The 18,098-nt window shown below is 42.5% G+C and overlaps 1 protein-coding gene and 1 non-coding gene across 6 annotated transcripts in view; both read right to left on the bottom strand.

Moving 5' to 3' along the window:
- The window catches only part of Pdzrn4 (PDZ domain containing RING finger 4), a 348,064-nt gene that overhangs the window by 16,599 nt on the left and 313,367 nt on the right, over window positions 1–18,098 (bottom strand). For all 5 annotated transcript variants that reach the window (XM_087557538.1, XM_087557539.1, XM_087557540.1 and 2 more), the window contains 3 exon segments: window positions 10,249–10,347; window positions 7,248–7,310; window positions 472–573 (listed from right to left, as the gene is read on the bottom strand). In XM_087557538.1, the coding sequence (XP_087413664.1) occupies window positions 472–573; window positions 7,248–7,310; window positions 10,249–10,347 (264 nt within the window).
- LOC148004939 (small nucleolar RNA SNORA3/SNORA45 family) lies at window positions 7,668–7,798 on the bottom strand. Its single transcript, XR_015626223.1, has one exon. It is a non-coding gene; the product is annotated as a small nucleolar RNA SNORA3/SNORA45 family (small nucleolar RNA).

Below are 18,098 nucleotides of genomic sequence, written 5' to 3'. Positions count from 1 at the left end.
CATAGCTACTTTATTTGATAGAATTATTTCAGGAAGATTTAGGATGATAGCTACATATGCTAATATCATTCTCATTAGTGAATCCTTCACGATGCCTTAATATACCAATTATGTATTTTAGATGGAAGCCTAAAGGAAGGGTCTGCACAGAATTTAAAACAATCTGCAGTCAGCTATGTCTCATTTGCTGAACCATTTAAGTAACTATCGAGCAGAGGGGGAGGGGGCTCCCATTTCGAGTGTTTTAAATTTCCCCCTACAGTTGAGTCCTAGGTCGCCTTTCTGTGGAGTCTTTAGCAGAGTAGTGTTTGGGTAAGGTTGGGCAGTGAGGATTCGGCTTTGCAGAATTTTATATTGTTTCACGGGTTATACAGACACCCAGGAAAGCGATTCGAGGTCACCTAGCAGGAGTGCATGCATGAACTGGGTGGCTACAGACTGCAGCCTCAAGATCCCGCAGTTTGCTCGGACCTGCAAATCGGGCCTGGCGATGAGCAGCACAATTCTCTTACACTCATCACTCGAGAGCAGAGCCACGGCCTCTTCCCGGTTCTGGATGTCTTCCCCGTTTATCTAGAGGAACGAACGGAAGGGGAGCATTAGTTTCTACTTCTACAATGCTGCACACAATAAATGGCAAATATCAGCTCATTTATGGCGAATGTATTGGACGGCGAGGCTCCCGCAATGGGCTCCTCTTCACCCTTCCGTGGAAAGTGCCTTCACTCAATTACACGCGTGCCGTAAGAGCCGTATCGATCCCTGAAGGATGGTGGACATCGCAGGAAGCAGTTATGTTCATAAATGTCCAACCTGCGCCCTGGCAACATACATCTAGCAACACAATTAACCAGCCCCTGACAGGTGACGTTCATCTTTCTCCGCTCAGAGTAATGGAAGTGTCACTCTGAGATAATAGTGTTGGGGAAGCGGCCAGCAGTTCCACAACTGAAATCCGTCATCCTGCACGCTCCCGGGAGCCAATTAGAGAGCTGCAGACTGCCTCTGAGCAGGCTGCTCTCCCAGGCCGCGGCTGACCCGGGCTCGGTTAATCACTTCATATTGGGGGATCTGACTCAGTTGTCCAAACATCACTCCAGTGATCTCCCAAATAAGTCTAATCCAGAGGGAGAACAGCAGCTCTTTAGGACCCTGTTACCAGCGTTGATTCCTCCTAAGCACTGCCCATTAACTCTTTCAACAAAACACATGCAATATTACAGATATAGTTGGAATATTTAAAGATTGGCGTTAAGTACACTGTATTAAATATGTAAGGTCTTATCTATGTGGGTTTGATTACAAAAACTAATAAAGTATTCTCTAAATTAAAAAAAAAAAAAAAAAGAAGCAGCTGCTGCTTCAGGAAGTCCCTGAAACTGACAGATTCACTAGGTTCCTCCCTCCAAGAGTTAATAAACCTGGAGAGAGTGCCCCTCCTCAGACAAGCCAAGCTACAAAGAAGACTGAGCCCAGACCAGCTGTCTAGAAGAATCAAAAACCAGCTGAGCCTCCTGGAAGACATTTATACCAATTACATCACTTGGAAAGGACACTCTGCAACCTGTTGAGCTGTCTGCTAGCTGTGCAGTGAGCTCCAGGTTCCCAGCTTTTGTGAGCTGTTGCTCATGCTGGGGTGGGCTTTGGTAAGGAAGTTGTCTTTGAGTCATTTCTGCTCCCGTAAGTAACCATTCACTCATATTCCTGTAAGTAATGCCAATAAAACTTAATGGTTTACCAAAAAAAAAAAAAAAGATTGGCGTTAAGTAAAAATCAACTTTGAGCTTTTGATTGTGCAGGAAAAAAAATCCTACTGCAGGAAAAAAAGAATCCTACAGCGCTCAGACTTTCTTAGGTTCTAAAATTAGCATAAGCATCCTTAAGCCACATTTTCGTGTCCAGATGCATTTGTTTTTAAGTTACCATATTTTCTTTTGGGTGCTTAAAAAAATCATTTTGCTCTATTGATTTCTCAGATCCATAGAGACAATATTTTTCTACTGCTAGTGTAGTATCAAAATATGTGGAAATTTCAAGCATGGAAGAAATTCTGCCTAAATGAATTCTAATTATGTAAGTTCAACAGAGAAAAGATATGGCCGTGCTAGCCAATTTGCTTTTTTCGCCAGTCATTTTGTGTTTTCACTCAGAGTTTTTATTTTCCAGTCTCTGGGATTTGGGCCGATCCATGAGGATTATCAAACACACACACACACACACACACACACACACACACCCCGAAAAGCAAAACTAACGGAAGAATCTGACTTTGGAAAACAGCAAGCAATCCTGAGTCCTAAACTATTATTGTAGATAATTAGAAGAGCAGACCTCAAGTGGAAAAAAATAAATCATACATCCTGCAGGTCTTTCATACTCTTGTCTAAATAGGCACCACCTTCATTTCTTGCTTGTCCATGGGTAGACACTCTCGTGGTCACGGGTTTCATGTGTATGTCTTAGGCCCAATTCTGAAGTAAACCTTGTCCAACTAGGATGATGGTTTTTAAAGCCCACGACCTTTACTTCCTTTGGGCTAAGGACTTTTAGTCATCTCACGGTGCCTCTTGGTCGGCCTGCAACTTGTCAGTCCACCTGTCAGGCTCACCTGTCCTATCATCTCACCCTGGATATATTTGCTGGCAAACATTCTGTGATTTCTGACCTGGCTAATCTCCATCCTTTTGGTGGGGAAGGAGGGGCTGGGATTAAGTGTGCAATACCTCCCTCTCTAGTGTTGCCTCAAGCATATGCATACTTCCCCTTTTTAACCAGGCTTCACCTGCTGTTGATCCTGCCCCTCATCTCCACTATCCTGATGTTGCCATCCCGCTTGCTGGTTTCGATTAGATGCTCACAGTGGCCTTTTCAGAGGGTTGCGGTAAAGGGCTCAACCACGCACCTGCCATCGTAGCAGCTCACACACCTATAGATGCTCACGTTACATTATTGCGCTCACTGTTAATGCTTTTAATCCCCTGTGATGGCAAACCCTATCCTACCAAGTCAAGAAAACAGAGTTAAATCTATAAACTCAAATCCACAGCAGTAGGTCCGGCTCTCTCTAGACATGGACCTATTTTAGATGTAGTTTTAACATCGGAAGCCACCGATCCTGCGTCATGTTTCTTTTTCAGTCCCTCTGGCTGGCACTGTGCTTTCTTCTCTGTAAACTCACAGCGGTGTGAGTTTTGGCTTTTAGGGTGGACAGTTAAACATGAAGCATTTGTCTCGGAAGCCACTCACCTCCAGGGTCACGTGTGGGATGAAATGAAGCCACCACAGAAATCTGCCATTAAAATGTTACTCACCCTTTTTCTCTTTCAAAAGAGGGGCCACTTTAGCCCCTCTTGGTCAGTAGATTTCAGTGTGGCGTGCTTAGGCTCTTAGTTTGACGCTCAAACAGATATAAAGCGAGAAACGTGGCCATGTATTTCGGCTAAGAGTCCACTCAAAGAATGAAAGATCTGAGGCAGGGAATCAGATAGAGCTTTCAACCTTCAGCTGCCTTTGTTCCTGAAATAATGGCTTATGGTCGCGGGGCTGCTTATGAGAAGGCGGCTTGCTCTGGTGGAGGACACCAGGAAGACATAACGTATCATAGTGGGAAGACGGATGGCTGGTCCTGTCCCCCTCAGTCTCCTGAAGGACTTTAGGCTTAAGAGAGAAGGAATGAGAGCCTCGGAGGAAAACAGTATGAAGGCTGTGCTCGAAGTGAGGATCATCATTGTAGATAGTTAGATGTAGACCTTGTGTTTTCTGTGCATCGACATAGGTAAATGTTCAGTTTGGAATGGCTATTGTTGGGGGAGGGGAAAGTAGGTATTACCTTCATCCTGGGGGAGATAAATGAATCAAAAACACCACTTTAGGCCTGATCTAGGAGAAGGGAGTGTATGGAGGAGCATGCCCAAAATTCTATAAATGGCATGCTATTGGGTTTTTTTTGTTGTCGTTGTTGTTTTTTCTTTCCTTTCTTTTTTTTTTCTTCAATGTACCAATACTTAGGATTCAATGGTATTGCAGTTGAGACAGATGGACATCTGAGATGATGACATCTAACCTATGGCATTTCTAAGGCAAAGACCTAAGTAGCTTGGTATCATAGCGGGAAGGGTACTGTGTTTTGGATGTATTTAATAACAAAGGGAGGAGAAGGGGTAGCTGGGGCTAGAAAAAGAATCAGGGAAACCTGCCATACAAGGAAAGAAAATTAATGTCTAGGAAGAGAGGCTGTGTTGTAGCAGTTCATGTAGAGTGCAGAGGATGCAGACAGCTCACTCAAATGCTGTCGTCCCACCTTGCCTTCTGGCATAGCCTTCACAGGAAGAGTCTGCCAGCACATACATGGCTGGCTCTTGGGCCAGCATGGTATCGGCTTGCTTCCTGCGTTTCTCACTCCAAGGCGCTAACCCTTTACAGTTCTGACTCAGAAACGCCTTTGTTGACTCTACACATTTCTTAGGTGAATTCCTGGGACAAATTGGACCTAAGTTCTTGTCAGTGGCAGAAGTGGGCAGAATCAGCAAGCACTTTGCAGGAGAACATATGAGAACTGGGAATGTTTTGGAGAAGCTGTCTCGTGGTTCCTCTTTTGCACAGTCCCCTTGTGATGTCTACCACCTGTGAGTGTAGTATTGTGTGTGTGTGTGTGTGTGTGTGTGTGTGTGTGTAATGTGTGTTATCAGGAGAAGTCTGTGGTATGCTAAAGGAGGAAAATATTAACTTTTCCTCTGAGGGAAAGCTCATAAATACACTCAACTTAGCCCACCATAATAGACAATTAAAGTTATAGTTGACCCAGAAAGGTTCATTTAAATAGAAACCAGCCAGGAAACCTTATGGCTAAGGAGAGATTTTTCTGTTTGTCCCATTGCCCTCTCCCTGGGAAAGGGGTCATTACTTGTTCATTACGAGGTATCCCACAATCTCTCAACCAGACAGATGGGAGCTATTTGTCCGTGGATATAATTTTTGTCACAGTTTTATTTAATATAATTTTACCACCACCCTTAAGACACGCTGATTCTTATGCATGTGAGACAGAATTGAATTCTAGGCCTTTTTAAAAAATGCGTCGTGTTGTGTGTTCATTTAGTTTGCTGTATTTGTCACGGAGTATAAAGCAATATGGCAAAAACACCATTTATCAACCCTGCCATGGCTTCTTCAATGAACTAATTCCATTAAAGAATTGTTTATTATTCTCTAGGCATTTTTCTTCACAAATAAATCTGCATACAAAACAGCCAAGAATCTAGAAGCTTCAAAATATGCAGTCTCATGGAAACACATGCACCCTGTTTTTAACCACAGAACTAAAGGATATATATATATATTTTTTTTCTAAATGTAATTTTTAAAACTGTGCTTGCCTAGGGGACAGTGGTTAGCTGGAAGATTGGAAGGGAGCCAGGTGATAGTGTACTAGGAGCTATCGTTGTGAAGGATAGATGGTTAGAAGAAGTGAGAGCTGACAGAGAAGCAGCCAAGAAAAATGATAATGGGCATTCGCTACATCAAAAGTGTGGCTGAATTAGGGTGGTTACTCTGAGGGGACAAAACCTTCCGAGCTCTTTGGATGCTGAACAGCTCGTTGTGTGTCCGTACTTAATGACCACGGGGAGCCAAGAAGTCACACTACTTCAGTGCATTGTAGATATTAACAAAGTGAGAGCAGTATTTCACTTGGTTTGAAAAATACAGCATCTGACCCTTCTAATATCTAGATTAACTACCAACTTAAGTGGGCTACCCTAGCAAAGCTTCTCTGTAGATTTTCTTCATCTGTCCTGAATGCCTGTTTCATTCATTGACTTGTGTGTGTGTGTGTGTGTGTGTGTGTGTGTGTGTGTGTGTTTGTGAAGATGCTGAATACATGTCTCAAAGAACCCCTTGTCTAGATTTCCAGAGAGCCATTTTATTCCCTGTGATGTACCCAACAATGGACACAGTTCCATTTGCTTAACTGCAGGCCACTACTCATAACTCTTACCATACTGCATACGCTTGGGGTTTTCTGGAAACTGCTTGGACTCTATATCATCAGGAACTATTACTTTCCTAACCTCCATAGAGGATCATGGGAAGAAAGGATCTCTGGGGTATCAAACTAAGCAAGAGAAGAGGTGCGAGAATGAAGGAGGTTGGCAAGGTGGCCCTGGGTGCTGACAGGGTGGCGTACCAAGTAGCTTAGGGACTCCTCCATTATGCTAAGCTGTTCTGGGGTCTTCTGTGTGGGCTGCTGTCTTCCCACTTACAGGACGGGGCTCCCCAAGTGTATCTTGGATATTTTCAAGTGTAGCTTGGAATTGTAGCAGAATGTCTGAAGAAGCATTCCCTGGGATCCATTGGAAGATGTGGGAATTCTGGATCTGCTACTATGTCTATATGGTAAGTATGCACCCGCTACAATGTTCCACACTAGCGCCCCTTGCTGTTTCACAGCCGTGACTATGAACTCTACTGAGCAGTTGGGGGTTGGTCTGGACATTAGACTTGGTGTGGAGCCTTCCAGTCACACTTTAAGGCAAGGACCTCAGGAGCCGAGGCAAATGCAGAGCAGGGCCAGTAGCTTCCTGTTAACCACCACCAGGCTGCGAGACTCTTTCCAGCCCTGTCCCTCCCTACGATCTGTTACCGCTTCGTATTTCTCAGTCAACTGTAATGTGAACGTCTCTCTCTGTCTTTATATTTCTCTATGGAGAAGAAATCAGAGCTCTCCCATCTGGCCTTGGAATCTCCCTCTCTAGTCTTGGGCAACTGCTGGTTTGGATAGCTAGACTTTTGTATAGTAAGGGAACACATGGAACCATGTTCAAGCAGTTCGTTTTGAAAAGGGCAGCCACCAGGACTCTTGGGAGCAGCAGGTACTGTGTACCAGTCATTTATCAGCACTGTGCTAAGGGAAGTCTCAGGGAAGCTTTGCAATGATAGCAGGTTATAACTCAAGATACGAACATGGGCTTGCAAAGGAGGAAGGTAAACAGTGTCCAGTAGAGGAGCTGGCAGTCAAAGCCTCTTTCCAGGAGCTGTATATCAATAACTGTCACCCAACAACTCTAGAGAGATGATACTGCTTTTACTTTCAAAGTGCTTAAAATGATAGTATTTTGCTTTATAGATGATAATATGCAAAAGCAATGACAAGTTCTTCCCTATGCCCCCAAGGTTTTACAAGAAACAAGATAAAATGAAAGCTGTTAGATGGCCTGTGGGAAACTTGAGGAAATAAACACGTCACGTACTTGTAAAATACGATCCCCTTCTCGAATGCGACCATCCTTGGCAGCAATGCTATTTGGGTCAACCTGTAAGAGAGAAGGCATACATCTTCAGGGCCATACAATATCCTTTTGAGAGCTTACAATGTAGTTTTTTTTTTGAAAATGTTTGCATTTAATTAGCCTCTGAAGTGGCTTTAAGCCACCAGGACACAGGCACCTCCCACACCCTTTATCTTCTCCTCAGCTCTTCTGCTGAAGAACTTGGCCTTCACGATGACAGGTTGCTTAGGGAGCGTCCCCTTCCCCAGAACTTTGTAGTAGCCCCTTTTCAGATAGTCTATGTAAAGGATGGCCTTTAACTCAAATGTAGATCAATATGGCCTCACAGAGATCCACCAACTTCACAGTTCTGAGAATATAGCATGTGTCACCCCAGGTAGGTTATGTTTCTGATCTGAGCACTAATGGGGTCACTGAAAGCCCCTACCAGTGAATCAAGACCAGCAGATTTTCTACGAGAACTCTAGCACACCAGGACAAGTGCCATGTCAGGATGTGACTCTAGTCTCAATACAATGTAGTTTTAAAACATTAAGATACTGTAGTTTTAGACCGTATTGGCTCAGAAGTCTCCATTGATTCATGACAGGGTATGAGCCATTTTTTTTCTCGGTCACAAAGATAATGGATTCTAAAGCTGTAAACGAACCACTTTAAAGTTAACAATAATATAATGTACTTGGCAGAGCTTCAATTGCAGGACATTTTTCCATCCCTTTCTCCTCCACCCCTCCCTTCCCTTTTCACATCATTTCAGTCATTTTGGAAGCCCAGTTGTCAGATAATCTTTACCTGACAGAATGCTGTGGTGATGGTAAGAGCAGAACTTTTCTGGACCCAGGAAATTTACAGTATATAATGTGACCTGTAAATAATACTGGAACTATCTCAGGAAAGCCAACAGATCTTTTAAGCCCATACTTATTAAAGGGATTTCAGTCTCACATGCATATTATATTTAAAGAGATTTTTAATCTATATTGTTCAAGAATAAAAAATATCTATCTGTACATTCTGTTACTTGGTGACACTTTACATAGAGTGCAAAGTACATCAACTTTGCATTATTAGAACAAATAGAAGTTTAAAGCTCTACTCAGAATGTCCCAACAGTTTAACAGGCTAAACTTGAGTGGTGGCTTTCAGTTCCTTGAGGTGATTTTATCTATTAAATTCCTGGGATAGTTCCAAATCCTTGATATGGGTTTGTTGCATCAAAGCTTCTTTTCTAAGTTAAGTATTTTAAGTAATGCATGAGGTTGATCTTCTTGGCTCTGACATCACATGTTATTTCCTTATTAGGAGTCCCAGTGAATGAGGATGAGTCCAGCATAAAAACTCCCACAGTCATCCGCAGGCTGTATGAGGGCAAGTCTTTCCACAAGTTTGGTTCCCAAGGCCTCTTTACCACCTCTACAAAGAGAGGTTTCAAGTCTGACAGATTTAAATACCAGAGACTCACCAGAATGCAGAGGATTATATTATTAATGAATTGTCTCCCTTTAAAAATCCATCCAACATGTGAAACCTTGTCTTTCAAGGTTAAAACTAAGCCCAACCATCCATAAAACTGCCTGCCTCTGTATACATTACAGAAAAGGTTCAGTAAGTATTTCTTGACTCCTCCATCCTTTTGTAAGAGAGATCACTGGAGTCGCTCATTTTAAAGAAGTAGCCAAATTAATTTTTTCCTCTGGAGAGTTTTCCGTTTGGGAAGAGGCCAGCAAAAAGATAGAGAAATATACCATCGCATATTTTCAGAGTAAAATGAAAAAGAAAAGTACCCCTCTGTGTTTTCAGAGTTGTGCTGCTTTCTAGGTGTGTTTCTGGCAGATCTCTTGAATATTCTAGGCAACTCTGTAGAAATCTATTGTACCTAGTCTCAGTTTTAACATTGTAGCCATGAAAACTTAGACTGCAGAGAACACTAGGTTGGTTTGTCTAACCCTTACAGACATATCTGCAGGGATTAAGTTTTGTAATATGAACATCTTCATTTTGACTACAGGTATAGTTTTTAATAATATGTATAGGTCCTTGTCATACATGCTGTGGTTGTACATCTTGGGGTGTTTGTGGGAATTCTTACAATGGGAGAGGGAGAGGTGTCCCTGGACTCTTTTCCTTCTACTGAATTGTCTCATCCAGCCTTGATATGAGGTTTGGGCCTAGTCTTTGCATCTAGTTGTGTTGTGTTTGGTTGATATCTCTGGAAGGCCTGCTCTTTTCTGAAGGGAAATGGAGGAACAGTGTATCTTGGGGAGAGGAGAGGCAGAAGAAGGAGGACTGGAGGCTACAGCCGGATATATTGTGAGAGAGAATAAATAAATTAAAAGTCTTTATAATTAAAAAAATCTTATATACCTGTTTTGCTTTTTCTAAAGTGCTGAGATTCATTGTAATAAATTGTGCTTTATAGTCTTTCAAGCTAACACTAAAATGGTAACTCCAATGTAGCTTTTCTTTTTCCGCCTCTTGAAAATGATCTTGTGGTTGAATAAAAGAAAAGGGTAGATGTACTTCTTGGGTATTTAAACCTATTAACCCCACCCATGGAGTAAAAGAGGTGATTATTATGCCTGCTAGTTTAAAATAATTAACCAATACTGTTGTTAGCAGTGTATAAAGGATGCAATGAAATGGAAGGACAAATGTTTGGGGAGCAGGGCTGAGCTCAGCCTGCTGCTATCTTATGGGAATCTATTCAAATTGATACAATGTTACCACTTTCACACTTTTTCCTTGCTGGGATTCTGCAGGGAAAGCCTCGGTGCTAAACAAGCTGATGATAATTGCATTACTTGGGCAGCATAATTTGCTTCCCTAATTGAAAGTGGCAAGAGTTGGAAGGCAGCCAGTTCTTCACATTCAGGCCTTGGAAAGAGGCTTCCCTCCTTCTGAGCCCTTTCAAGTCCTCCTTCCCTTCTCCTTCCTGTCATGTCTTCACCACAGCATCTCTTACCTCGCTGACATAAATGCCTGTGTCTTCTTCATCATCGGTTCGGTAGCAGACTGTCAGGCCCAGCTTCTCTTGACTGCTAACACGACACAACTCGACTTCCTGAGGGAATGGTATGCATATTGAGACGTTAATCTCAGAATGGAAATTCAAAGATGTATTTCCGGTCACTATGAGGAGTTTTAAACATCATCGTCTAACATCTGAAATTATATTAACGTTTGGGACCAAAAGCATTGAAATTTATTTTCATCAAGATGTTTTTTTTGAATACTTAAACCAACTTTTTTTTCCAATGTCCACTCTGTAGTTGGAAATACGGAGAATTGCATGAATTTGCATGCTGAACTGCATAGGTTATTAAGTTGGGATTATAAAAGAAAGTAGAAAAAGCTTTGCAAACATTGCTATGGATTTTTTGTCTGTTATGTAATAAAATGACATAAGTTTGAACAACAACAACAACAACAAAAGCTACGCTGAATCGTTCCATTAGTTCTTCCTCTGAGTTTTATACAATGTGATAAGAAGCAAGGATTTGTATAGGTCAGGCCAGCGTTTTCCATTATCCTGCAGAAACCCCCAACCTTGGAAAGAAATGGGTTCATCCAGCTGAAGGGAGAGACTTCGACCGCCATACAGGGCAGAGGCAATGATTCAGAACACAGCAGTGAGTGAACAAGAAAATACATTCAGTGACAGGCACTGCTGAGGGGCTGGGAACGGCAGCTCCAGGTAATGTGTACTGGATCTATTTCCTGATTTATGTCCGGTAAAATAATAATAAATTTCAGTTTCATATAATGAAATGGGCTTGTGCCACTTTCTGATGCTGACTGAGATAAATCACACAATTCCAAGCGTTGAAAAGCGCAGCTATAATCTTGGGAAACTTGTTCCTACTGGGGAGAGTGTTAAGACCTACTACTAAGTAGTCGGAGGAGGGAGTGATTTGGAAGGGAAGCCAGGCTCTTGGCTTCAGCCCCGTGGAGCTGTGTCCTTCTCTGTGCTGTTGGTATACCTTCTCAACAAACAGAAGTGTTATTGTGAGCTCAGCCACTGTGAGGAAGGATGCTGTCATTCCTTCCCAATCTTTCCTTGCCTATGCAGGTTTTTGTAAAAGCAAACCTGTATTAAAGAAGTCTTTCCTTTTTGATGGGAAATATGTTTGTGAGCATGTATACATAAAATGATGATACTGAATAATATAATGGTTTGGCCATATAGGTCTGTTTTTCCCAAACTGAATGTTGAAATCCTAACCGTCCAGGTGACTGTCCATTAGGAGGTAGGGCCTTTGTAAGGTAGTTAGGTCACTGAGTAGTAAGTCTGTGAAAGAAATTAGTGTTCCTGTGAAGAAAGGGTCAGAGGGCCCAGTTGCTCTGAAGCATGCAGGTCAAAGGGAGACAGCGCCCTTGGTGAGAGTGTGAGCCCAATGAGAGACCAAGCTGCTTCTGCTTTCATCTTGAGCCTCCCGGCTCCAGCTCTGAGAGACCTGTCTGTACTTTATGAGTCACCTGACCTTTAGTGTCTTGCTACAGTACACAGAATAGACGGACATATCGAGCCCCAGCTTAGCTACCCAAGAGCCGAGATAGTGGTGCTAAATGCAGAAAAGCTCACGGGGCTGCAAACAAGAGGATGCTTCCTACGTCATCCTGCAACACTTGGAGAAGTTCCCTCCTTTTGAGTTGAGCATCTCAGAGATGCCCTTGTCACTGACTGAAAACTGTTAAACAATGTGCTATGAACTCTGGGTAAATCCTTAAGGAGGATATTTGCCATCATGAACCCCAATAGCCAATAGTATCATAGACAAAAGCAAATATAAAACAAAATGTAGCCCTCTACCCTAAGACAAGTACTGCAGATTGGTGCAAAATGAAACCACAGGATTGTAAGTGAGCAGAGGCTTTTAAAAGCTTTTAAAAGTAAGCTAAACAAGAATGCTGGCACACATGCCAAACTGGATGGAGGAAAGGCTATGAGACTTCAACCTACACAAAGAGGTACAGGTACCCGGGAACAGGGGAGATGGTCCCCAGGAAAAAGCATACCAATTGATTGTTCAGTGCCAAATGTTCAGCTCGGCGTGGTGGCACACATCTTTAATCCCTGCACTTGAGAGGCAGAAGCAGGTGCACCTCTGTTAAATTTGAGGCCAGTCAACCTAGTCTGTCTACAGTGTTAGTTCCAGGATGGCCAGAGCTATATGGGAGACACTAGGTCAAGAAAAACAAAACAGAAACAAAAGCAAAAGAAGATATAGATACAAGTAGCATTGTATGGAGAGGTATGTGGGAGAGTTTGAAGGGAGAAAAGAGAAGGGACATTGTAATTAAATTACAATCTCAAAAATAAACAGCTACAAGAAACCAACCAAGCTGTCTAGGAAGCAGAGAAAGGTGGGAAATCTGTCTGTCCTTGGGCAGAATGGGAAACAAGGACTGCATTTATCACCTGAAGGGGAAACACATATACTAAACAAGGGTCTCCTCCAAACTGACAGCTTGCTCCTAGCTCTGGAGGTCATAGCCCCTAACTGAACCTGGACTGCCAGGGAGGAGTCACAGCCACGGATCTGCCTCTTCCAGCAACACAGTGAGCAAACAAGCGTGCTGCCCAAGACTCTTCATCTTCTTCTTCATCCAAAGAAGCACGGATACTTTGCAGAGAGCCACCTTTCTTAAATCAAGGCCATCAAAGTTCTCAAGAGCTTCAGCTGTCTCCCCAAAGCTAAGGAAAGACATCTCATGCCAAGGAAGGCATTAGCATATGGAAATACTTCCCAGTGTGTGCACAGAATTCCTAGAGTTCTCTGCCCACTTTCGAGGGGTCTGTGTGAGTGCAGAGTGCTGTGCAGGAAAATTGAATGAATCTATTAACAACAGAATCCCTAGAGCTACCCATAAGTAGCTACCCAAGTATTCAAAGAAAAAAAAAACCCACTAAGACCTTGAGGTTTATTTTTTCAATATTTTCATACCTTTGAACCCGTGTGAAGGGTATTAAAATTCTCTTCCTAGACTAGATTTCCAGGACACCACTCTCTGAGATGACACACACCCTCCTGTGTCTAGTCGCCTGCGTCAGACTTTCTGCACAGGTGTTTTAGGCTTCCTATTTAAGCATCCCAGCACCGAAATCTGGTGTTTGCTCCGAGCTTGCAGGTGTACTTGAGAAGCAAAACTGGTAAATAAAATTCCTTTAAAAGACTCATTGTTATAATATATGTAAAATGTGGTGTAATTATACAGTTTTAGGAAAAATTATCTCCCGACCTCTAAAAGATTGAACTTTTGGCAGCTTACAGCAATTGCACAATACACCATGCAATTGCTTAAGAATATGTACTTGACCTGCTGTCCTACTGTGTACCCAGCCTGTTTAAAGCCAGCCTTCCTGAGAGAACCATGGAAAAACTGACCTTACTCTGCCTTGGACTACCTATACAGTCAGCTTTTATAACCTAAGCTAACACCTGGCTTTAATCTTAGGTAGTGCACTCTCCCATGCCCCTGACCTGGACTCATGTATGTGTGTCTGCCTCTGTGTGGTGGTAACCATCTGCTGGAGGCCGCCAACAGTCAAAAGCAAACTCAAAATAAACACCTACCATCCATGTTGTAAATGACACGGGTGTAGCTTGATGCTGTGTGTGCAGTATTGTTTACTCCGCTTTTGCTATGCTACTAAACATTTCACTTTGTAAAACTTTAAGGACTTCCGAAATGAGTCCCTCATCCCCTTCACACTTCCTGTTTTCTGTGCTGTTCAGTAAATACAGAGAAAAGCAGGTAAAACTAGGTACAGCAGGATATCAGAGAGGCACACACAACGGACAAATCGCAGTTAGGCCAATAAACCATGATCTACAGACAGGTAGAGAAGACAGGAAGAAAAGGGCAGAAGTACAAAATTCAGGCTTTTGGGCTTAGATTAATCCCAGATACGATGCTATGTTTTCATCCCTTAATACAACATCATAAAATGTTGATGTCTTTGGTTTTTTTTTTTTTTTTAATATATTCTGGAGATTGAAGGATGGTTCAGGTCGCTGCCTTCTCTTCCAGAGCACTCCTGCTTGATTCCCAGCACCCACTTGGTGGCTTACAACTGTCTGTAGTTGAAGATGTGGGTAGACCTGACACTTTCTTCTGAACTCCATGGGCAGTCCTACATGTAGGCAAACACTCATACACACAAAAAGAGATCATGTAAAATGTGATTCAATGGGGGTTAGTCCATATCACTGCAGGCAGAAAATTCATCGCTTTCTGTGTGCCCATCCACACATTTATTTGTGTGCATGGGTGCTTGGAAGGCAAGAATGGAGGTCAGTCTCTTCTTCAATCACATTCCTCCACTGAAAAACACTTTCCTTTATATTTATGTATTAAATCTGTGCCTATTGGTCAAAGCACAACTTGTAGTAGTCAGGTCTCTCCTTCTACCATGCAGTTTCAGGGGATGAATGTAGGTAGTCGGACATGCAGTTCACCACCTTTGCCAGCCGAGCCCTGTTTCTCGCCCCATCTTTTTGAGTCAGGGACTTTTACAGAGCTAGAAGTTTGTCGATCGGTGAGACTGGCTGGGACATAAACCCCAGGAATGTTCCAGTTTTGTTCTCCTAAGCACTGGGAGTACACTCAAGTGTCAGTGTGCAAGGTTTATAATTTACATGAGGGCTGGGGCTCCCAAATGAGGTCTTTGAATTTACACGTAAGCCTGGTCTCTATGGCACTGGCTCCTCAGCCACACGCAGTTTTAATTCGTGGGCTGAACTTCCGGGGTTAGAACTTCCGGGTATGATGACTTAGATCTCACAGCTCACAGGGAGCCCAGCACCTGTGCGGTCCTACTGTGCTTCCTGTGGTGACTACACAATTCACAGGTTCGTGGAGATGCAAGCTTCACAGTGGAGGTTCTTGTAGTCTCATGGCAAAGCTGTCTTAGCAGCTTCTATCATGTGCCGGTTTGGGGCCGGGGTAGCTGTGCAGACGCCGTGAGGTGGATCTGCAGCAGAAGCTGCGTCCATCACTCCTTCGTAGGTCCCAGGCTGGCTTCTGAGGAAGCGCCTGAAGGAACACATCATGCTTCCTGTGTCTTCTTGCTCTGCTCTCTGTCTACCAGGAATTCATTTGAAAACCATAAAAGCGAAAGGCTGCTGGCTCTTTCATGGGTGTGTGCAAGCTTCAGGCCTCCTGCCCCGATGCAGACAGCAGTACTAATGTCACGTATGTCATTGTGACAGTAAATGGGAACTTCACACACCTGGTACAACCACATTTATTTGGCCATAAATACGCTTCAAGAATGCCCTGGCCTGGGAATGGAAAAAAAATTTTTTTTTTAAATCAAACCATGGCATCCATCCATTCCTGTGAGAATTAGCTTGTATGTAGATGGTGGATGGACAAGATTGCAGTCACAGGAGCTTTCTGTCAAGTATCCTACTCTTAGGACAAGAATGAGCCTATCATTTAATCATCTTCTTACTTACTGAGAGCCACTATATTTTCATTTAAAAGAGGAGAGACCATGAGTGAAGGAGGAAGACAGCCCAGTATTGGGAATACAATCTAACACAGGCATTCAGAAATCAGTACAGAGGGCTCTCAATGCCCCCATATGATCCAGCTATTCTGCCCCATAGTAAATATTCAAAGAAGAAGAAAGGCACCTCAATCTCATGGATTTTTGCAGCACTAATCATAATCACCAAGGTATGGAAACAACCAGGATCCAGAAACAAATGGACAAAGAAAATGTGGCTTATACACACCATGGAATATGGCTCAGTTGTCCAAACAACAGTCTGTCGTTCTCAGCAAAAAGGATGGAGGTCATTCTGTCTGGTGAAATGGCCCCATGAAAACAAATACTGAGTGTTCTTGTTCATATGGGAATAACAAATGGATCCCACAGAAGGGAGACTTAGAAGGGTGTTTCCCAGAGTCTGTAAAGGTGCAGGGGGAAGGCCAGAGTGAAAAGCTCAGACACAAGGGTGCAACACTGGGTGAGGGGAATAACTCCCATGGTGTCATTGCTACTCGTCACTACCAGTAACTGAATATTCCAAAATAGATAGTAGAAAGGATTTTGCATATTCTCAAAATAATGAAATGACCAATGTCTAAAGTGGATTTGGTAATTCAATGGACGCAATCACTCACATATCGTGTACATGTCTTAACTCTAACAGTCCTCTCCAGAAATATGCACAATAATAATTCTTTTGATTAAAATATATTTAATCAGGATACACTTTATTTGAAAAGTATATACTTGTTTTATTGGGAAAAACAGAAATGAGTTGTATTAGAACACTGTGGGAAAAAAATTATCTTTCATGGTTGAGTCTAGGAAGGAATTAAGAACTTCCAAGGACAATAATTAAACTTTTGTTCTGTGGGTAAGACTCTAAGCACTGGGTGAGAAAATACGATAACTCGAGCTGGAACAATATCTAAGACCAGCAAGGGCAGTCATCTCAAAGGCGACAGTGAGAGAGGAGGGCCGTTCACATCACTGTCTTCAGTTAGTGTTGTATATTGATAATGATTAAGGAAATGCCTTGGAAATTACTGAAAAAAAAAGTCTGTTGAAACCGGAAAGTTTAACCCCTGCAGAGAAGGGAAGCCTCTTACTACTCTAACACTACTATTTTCCAGGCAACGGAAACTCACATCACTCAAGAATAATATAAGTAACAAAATCCTTGTCCCAAGTCCCAGTAAAGACATCATTGCCTTCATAACAAATTATTCAACAGCAAATAAGTCTCATTTCTCGGCCCATTAGGAGATAAGGCAGACAGCAAAGACTCCTTGACAATCTCCTCACTTCTGGGCCTTATCAGCAACTTCTTTTCCATTGAGATTATTCCTCAATTTGCTATTTGAGTGCAGACTTTATGAATTCTTTGAGAAATAGACCCAAGTTATCTGCTCCTCATTGTGGGCTATGGGCTGTGGGCTGTGAATCCTCTTGACTCAAACATGCTCATTTTGATGAGGGCTTTAAACTAAAGAACTTGGATAAAACCCAAGTGGAAACTGAGGAAGAAGCTGGTAATCAGAAGTCTAGAGTAGGAATACAAGTAGAAATGGAAAACCAAGATATAAGAATAACGTCCCATAAACTTCTGCTCTCGGGTCTACTGGAACAGGTGACTTTATGGAACTTGGCGTCCACCTAGGCTGATCCCATATCTTAGCAATTATGATGAGTGCTGTTATAAACATGGGAGGTAGATATCTCCATGACATACTGATTTCCTTTCCTTTTGGACATTTAGCCATTATAGCTAGGTCATAGGAGAAACCTCACGCTATCTACAATGAGTATAGGGTGCACATAAAAACCATGGGGAATCTGTGTGCAGCAGATCATGTTTGCTGGTCTTTTGAGGGGACTGTCACTACTGGTAGGTGATCTTTTAAGGATCTAGGGATCCAAGATTTAAGTGTTGAGTCTTGAGCATTGAGCAAAGATTGAAATGACAGCTGATTATCTTTCTAATGGCATTGCCAAGTATCACAGTCATTTGTGATGATTAGTTCTTGGGAGTTTTCCATAAGAACAACTTAAAATGCCAGCGCAATATACAAGGAGTATTATTTGCAAATGTCATTCTAAAATTAGTTTCATTAGCACATACTAATTGTGTGCGAGAAAGGGCTTCCTAACATGTATATTTATAATGTATGTATATAAGATTTATGTGTATATATAGGACTCATGTTTTCTATATACCTAGATATCCGTGTAAGGCACTTAGCCTGTTTATATGTCCATTCCCTACACTCGTCTGCTGCCACTGCTCACCCCTTCTTGATCTCAAGTCTCTT

The sequence above is a fragment of the Rattus norvegicus genome, chromosome 7, assembly GCF_021556685.1.
Source record: "Rattus norvegicus strain SHRSP/BbbUtx chromosome 7, alternate assembly SHRSP_T2T, whole genome shotgun sequence".
NCBI lineage: Eukaryota > Metazoa > Chordata > Mammalia > Rodentia > Muridae > Rattus > Rattus norvegicus.
The sequence above is the reverse complement of the archived record's forward strand: the minus strand, read 5'-3'. Positions and strand labels throughout refer to the sequence as shown.